Source organism: Buceros rhinoceros, unplaced genomic scaffold (genome assembly GCF_000710305.1).
Source record: "Buceros rhinoceros silvestris isolate BGI_N320 unplaced genomic scaffold, ASM71030v1 scaffold9973, whole genome shotgun sequence".
Classification (NCBI taxonomy): domain Eukaryota; kingdom Metazoa; phylum Chordata; class Aves; order Bucerotiformes; family Bucerotidae; genus Buceros; species Buceros rhinoceros.
In genome coordinates, this window is record NW_010401798.1 from 35125 (window position 1) to 41436 (window position 6312).

Sequence of the window (6312 nt, forward strand, 5' to 3'; positions counted from 1 at the left end):
AAGACGCGCGCCCACACCCCCCCCCCGCCCCTTTTTCCTGAACGTTCCCACAGCAGGAGGAAGGGGGCAACAGCCTGTTTGTCAGGTGCTGCTCTGCTTAAACCTGACTTTGTGAACTGCAGGCACAAGCGGATTTCTTCTAAAGCACCTTTTCCCCCGCAAAGGACATCAGCGTACTCTGGGAAACCAAGCACGCGGTTTTCTTCCCAGCAATCCCTTTGGAGCTGGGGCTGGGAAGAGATCAGGGTCCCGGCTCGCTGGGGACCACTTGTCTCTCAAAAACCTCGTAGACCGGAACCTTGAAAACCAGGCTGCAGTTCTGGGCGCTGAGCGAGCGGTGCAGCCAGGCAGGATCCCAGCACTGCCCCAGAGCTCGGGCTGCGGTCAGGGAACTCGCTGGGGACTCAGGAGGCGGCTCCTCAGTGAAACGGGGCTTCCCCCCAGTTCCAATATTCCGTATGCAAACCCCAAGAGCTACCTCAAAGAGCCGCTGCCATGTTCAGGGGGATCCCGGAGCCTGACCAGAAGGATGCTGTGCTGTGGGCACAATTAAATGTGGCCACAGGTGAAACCTTTATCCTTAGGTCTGCCCCATCCCGCTGTTTACTGGCTTCGGTCCCCGTGGGACGGGGAAAGGCAAACACGGAGCATGTCACCAGTGTCAGACTAGACTCAGGGCAGAAACTGGGGCATTTGGGCTCAACATTTTGCTGTCTTTGAGGTTTGAAAAGGGCTTTTTTTTATCCCTGCTGCAAGCAGAACAGCTCAGCCTGGGGGAGCGCTGGCGGGCAGTGCCCCGGCTGCGGCACGGCGCTGGCTGCTGCACCTCTCCAGGGGCTGGGGTTACACTCCCAGCCGGCGCCGAACAGAGAGCAGGGCCGGGGTGTTTTTTGGCTTCCTGTGCTCGCTGTCGGGGGACAGCGATCCCGGTGGCATTAGGTGGGGGACTTCCCGACCGCGTTCACTAGCTCCCGCATCTTTACTGGCTGAGATGTTCATGCTGAGAGACAAATGATGCACAACATGGAGCTCTTGGACTCTTCAGGACTAAACACGACAAGCATTTGTCACAGATTACTGCACGCCATTAGCTTTAATCTTCTTCCACCACATTTGTGATGAATCTTATCCTGATGATTTCTCTCTGGGAAGGCTACACTGGAATCGCGTGACACTTAACTGGCTTTTAATGGCATCACCAGCCCCCTCCAAGCTATTTGTTACACGGATAAGTTATACGGGCGTTATTTTTAGCAAGCACTTCTCTCCCTCGTAGCCGTTTTCATTTTGAGATAGTGAAGCCCTGGTTTTTCTCAGCCAAGCCCCCTCCCCACCTTAAGAGCGCACTGAAAGGCGGAGCGCTTCATCGCGTGTCGCTGGGCAACGAACGGACCCGGTTACAGTCCCTGTAGGTTCTGCAGTGTCTCTGTGGTGGAAATAAAAGAGCTTCTCTGAAGACTGTGTCTGGTTGGTTGATGCACACTGAGAATTTTAGCATGGGTGCTGCTCTCCTCACCCGGCTCCTATTCAGGTGTTCCTGGTTTTGCACTACAATGTTCTTTAATGGTGGTTTTCCCCTGTGGACCCAGCATTTTTGGGTTAATTTTGTAGCGCAGGAGGCTGGTGCAGCTTATTACCCCGCGGTGCCGTTGGTTATGTAAAACTAAAAGGGCGCTGCCGGGCTCAAAAGGCCGGCGGGGACGGACCGGGCAAGGATCGCATCTTCCTCCTGCTGCTGAATGGAAAGAACCGGAGCCTCAGGCAGGTACCGGTAACAGACTTTATTCAAGTTTCAAATAGTTTTCTGTAAATAATAGAAAAATAGAATCTTCCATTTACAGGTTGATTTGACACCAACAGCGGCACAAAAATTACACATCCTTTACTGGGGGAGATAAAACCAGAGTGCATCAAGATGTGAGCGTTCAGGCTCAGAGAAGCTTTACACCCCCTTTGCAGCATTGAAGGAGCACATTAAAGGCCAATTGTCTCTCACGTGGAAGCAAACTCAAATACTTTGTTTTTTAAATGCCTGATTGCAGCCCTCACGTTCAGGATGAGGAAAGTCAGGTGCAGGAAAGCCCTAACCCTGTGTGCCAGCCTTTGAGCCTCCCCGTGGGGCTGGGAAGGAGGAATGTGGTGGGTTTCCTCTGTCTCCTACCTGTTTCAGAGGTTTAAACCAGCTGCTCTTCTGTTTTCCGATAAAAGCCTGAGCTCACCAGGGAGGTGCAGACTGTTAGAGATGACACTGTCCTCAAGCCTGGCGTTATGCTACTGGCAACTTCGCTTGCATCTTAAAAACTCTTTCCAGTGCTCAGGTGAGAAGGGACCTTTCTGAAGTGCCAATGGCTTATTCCTCTCCTGTTTTTCTCATATTTTGAGGGAACCAGCCCCTTTCCTTCCCTGGTGGGGCAGTGGACTTCCCTCACCCACGGGTGTGTGTGGAACCCAGCCCCAGGGCTCGTGCCCTGCATCCTCTCACATCCTCTCACCTCCTCCTCACCATGGAGCAGGGGAGCTGCCACGTTCTCAGCGGGGCTGGGCCAGAAGCAAGGGAGTTCCTTGGACTGAGGGCTCTTGCTGCTGCTTTCAGGGTAGTCAACAGTCAGTGCTGAGCAGCAGCATGAGGCGCGGAGGGAAATTGCTCCTCTCATCTCATCCAGGGCTCTGAAGGAGCGCCTGGCTCTGCTCCTGAGGGTCCTCTGTCTCGCTGGCGGCAGACGTGGAGGTATGACTGGCTTCCCCGTTCATCTCCTGCAGGGGGTGGTAGAGATAGTCACTTCTCTCAGGGCGCCTCTTGGTCCTGGCCTTCAGAAGAAGGCCTATGTTTCCCAGGGTGCTCATCACCAGCAGCAGAGCCAAGAGAGAGGTCATGGACACCCACGTTTTTCTGTCAGACAAAGAAGCCACATAAGCAGCAGCTCTTGAACCACTTTCCTGTGTTCCCAGTGTGAAACGACTGCTCGGGGTTTGTACTCCCTTCTCTGTCATGGCCAGCTGGGGGTTTGCTCTCAGGCAAGTGACAGCGTGCTCTGAGAAACCCTCTAAGGCCTCTCGGCTCGGGCAGCCAGAGCACATGGATGGCTTTAGCTTTCCCCCCAGTTCCCAAGGGACCAGCTGGGCCTGCAGAGCGCCCTTAGCTTCATCCATGCTACAGCAGCTCGTGTCAGAACTGTCCTCCGCTGTCTGCCGCAGTGGGAGAGGACCGGCAGCTTCTTTAACCGTATGCTGCAGCGCACCGGGCTCAGCGCTGGCACTGACAGGGCTTCAGCTCAGCCCTTGTCTTACGAGTGGGGTTTTTGCTCCCCTTCCCTCACCCTCCTCTTCACGAGAGCTGTAGGTGATGTCGTGAAGTCAGACCACAGCCGCTTTGGGCAATGAGGCGGCAGATCTCTCACTGCCCTGGTACCACCCAGGAGGGGGCTGGTACCCAGGAGGGGGCTGAGCGGCTCCACCTTGCAGTGGGCAGCTCATGGCATGGACTGGTGTGTGTAGACACACGTATGTGGTGAGTGATACACACTTACTCTGACAGAGAGAATTTGTCTCTGCTCCTTCCTTTCTCCTGGGAAGCCAAACAGCGCCCAGCTAGAAAACAAAGAACAGAGGGGAGAAAGGTGGTACTGGGGGCAGGGCGTAGAACTCCCCCGAGAGCGAGCCAGAGACAGCCAGGGCCGGTAACTGCGAAGGCGCCGTTACGCACTAGAGCTGCTCCCCCAGCGTGGGTTTTTTAAAATGCAACGGCTGTAACTCGCAGTACCGTTGTTTAACTGCTCCTGTAGCGCCAGGCCGTAGGTGATGTTGCAGCTGCCCGTCTGCCGGTCGCAGGGACACGTGTGTTCGCACGCACACTGTGTCTGGCAGTTTGGCCCGTACCAGCCCATGGGACACTCTAGGGAGGGGAGAACAAAGAGGTCAGTGGTTGTCAAAGCAGTCAGGGCCGCAGGTTTCTGCCTGCTCACCTGGCTCCCTCCAGCAGCCCGAAAGCACCAAACTGGCAGGGAACTGCCATTATTTTATGTCACAGAGAAGCTTTTGTAAAGCAGGGATCAAGCTGCCTGAGCAGTCCTCGGCTCCGTGTGCGCAAGACTCTTCCACTCACACTGTAATTAACTTGTCCTGTCACCAGAGTGAGCTGTGCAGCTGGATGCACGGGGGTCTCGCGCGCTTCAGGGAGGCCAGGGTGGTCAGGCAGCTGAGAGCATCGCTTGGTCTGCCAGCACCAGCGCCCGTACAGGCCCTGCTTGTAGGTCGTAAGCCAGAATGGCCCTTCAGAGCGTTGCACGCTCGGTGACTCGGATCACCTGGAGCTCAGGCTACAGGCAGAGCCCGGTGCTACACCCTCAAGCAAAGGATGTTCAAGTATTCACGTTCTACACTCACAAGCTTGTGAAAGCAATGGCCCTTCTTTGGGCACCCACAATTTCCTAATGAAGAAAACTCCTCTCTGCCTCCTCCTTTTCAGCCACGTTGGGTTGGGCTGGAGAGCCCAAAAAGCTGTGACCCGGCTGGTTACACTCCAGTGAAGTTCAGGCCTGAGCTGCCTGGCTGCCCTCACGCCTGCTTTGCCTGCAAGTGGTGGCTCAAAAGGGATACAAAGTCCTCTCCCCAGCCCCGGCCATTGCTCAGAGCAGCCTTACCCTGCTCACAGGTGGTGCCGTAGTACCCAGCTGGGCAGGAACACGCTCCATGCACAGGGTCACACGAGCCACCGTTCTGGCACTGGCACTGCTGGGTGCAAGCGGCCCCATAGAAACCACGAGCACAAGCTGCAGGAGACAAGCACAGATCTCATCAGGGCCCTCACCACGATGGTAAGTGAGCCCTCGCCACGCTTACACTCACAAGCAGGCACAGGTGACAAGGGCTGCTGAGAGGACAGACGTTCTCTCAAGTTCAAGTCTGTGCCTTGAACAAGCAGCACAGGCAATCCCGGGCTGTGATCAAACACATTGGCTAAAAGAAAAGCACAGTGTAGCCTGTCCCTCTGCTACTCCCTCCCGGGCAGCCACCCACCACTGCCAGCTGCTAGGAAGAGGTTCCCACTCTCCTCCGGCTGGCGATGGAGGAGGGGAGTGGAAGTCAGCGTTACCTGCAGTGCAGTTGCTGCCAGTCCAGCCAGCATCACAGAGGCATCCAGCTGCGCAGATACCAACAAGCATTAACAACAGAGAAAAACCAGCAGGCACTCAAAATCAGCAGTTTCGCGGGGTGCCCTCTTCCCTCCCCCTGCCAGGGCACCCACAGGAAAGCAATCCTGACCTCACACGCAGGTGGGCTTCAAACACGTCCCTACTGCAGCTGCCCAGCGCAGCAGAACATGCTCCTGACTGGATCCCAGAGGTTCGCTCTGCGTCAACCATTAGCAACACCTGCACCCTCTGAGGGCTGCCCAGTCACCTCACTGGTGCAAACCTGCCTGTGAGTTGGGTCAGGGAGGTGGCACTGGAAGAGGAGAACAGGACTGAGCAGACATGAAGACCAGGAGCTGCTGGGGGGCTGGTGCTGTTACTTTACGTCAGACACCGGATCCAAAATGAGTTAATGGAAGAGGAGCAATTGCTCACTCACGAAAGCCAGGAAGAGGGAGAGGCAAGTAAAAAACACGAAGGAGAGAGGGCAGAGCTCAGCTGCTCTGTCGTACAGCGTAACACACTGCCCTTCCCATCAGAGGATTTACAAACAACTGCAGGGGCCAGAAAGGGAAACCGAGGCACCGAGTTTGCAGTCAAGGCCCACTACAGGTCGCGCTTCCTGAGCCCCAGCCTGGCCCTGCTGCTGTCTGCAAAGGCAGTGTGTTCTGACCATCTCTGCTGCTGCTTCAGACGTGAGAGGGAAGGGGCAGAGCAGCTCCGCACCCTCGGAAGGGAAGACAAGGGCTGAGGCACGCAGCACCAGCTGCTTCCAGAGGCAGGGCAGCGGCCGGCTCAAAAATCAGTGGCCCTCAGAGGCTGAGAAGCCTCCCCAGAGAGCTGCTCTCTGCCATGAAGGAAGCGGCTGCTGGTGCCAGTCCCAGCAGAGCAGAAGGGGCCCAGTGAACCAGCCAGGCCCACGCAGAGCGAGGCCTAAGGGGGCAGTGCCTCACCGGCAGGTAACTGATACTCCCCATGGATCACCCGCCCAGGCCGGGCTTCCCCTCCAGCCACCCACAGGCACCCACTGGCATCTCCGCGGACTCACCGCCGGTGCAGATGCCGCGCAGGCTGCAGTTGGAAGGGCCGCAGTCCAGGGTGTCACAGGCCGGGCCTCTCCAGAACCCCGTGCAGCGGCACTCGCCTGCCACGCAGGCCCCGTGGCCGCTGCAGTCTGCCG

At 56.8% G+C, this 6312-nt stretch overlaps 1 protein-coding gene across 1 annotated transcript in view; it reads right to left on the reverse strand.

Annotated features, from left to right (window-relative positions):
- Positions 1-2655: 2655 nt before the first annotated feature.
- The window catches only part of LOC104490142 (N-acetylglucosamine-1-phosphodiester alpha-N-acetylglucosaminidase-like), a gene marked incomplete at its 5' end in the record, with an annotated part of 9204 nt that continues 5547 nt past the window's right edge, over positions 2656-6312 (reverse strand). The window contains 6 exons of the mRNA XM_010132391.1: positions 2656-2890; positions 3528-3588; positions 3761-3892; positions 4641-4769; positions 5093-5140; positions 6181-6312. The exon at positions 6181-6312 is cut by the window's right edge and continues 11 nt beyond it. Of these exons, the coding sequence (XP_010130693.1) occupies positions 2656-2890; positions 3528-3588; positions 3761-3892; positions 4641-4769; positions 5093-5140; positions 6181-6312 (737 nt within the window). The remainder of the gene's footprint in view (positions 2891-3527; positions 3589-3760; positions 3893-4640; positions 4770-5092; positions 5141-6180) is intronic.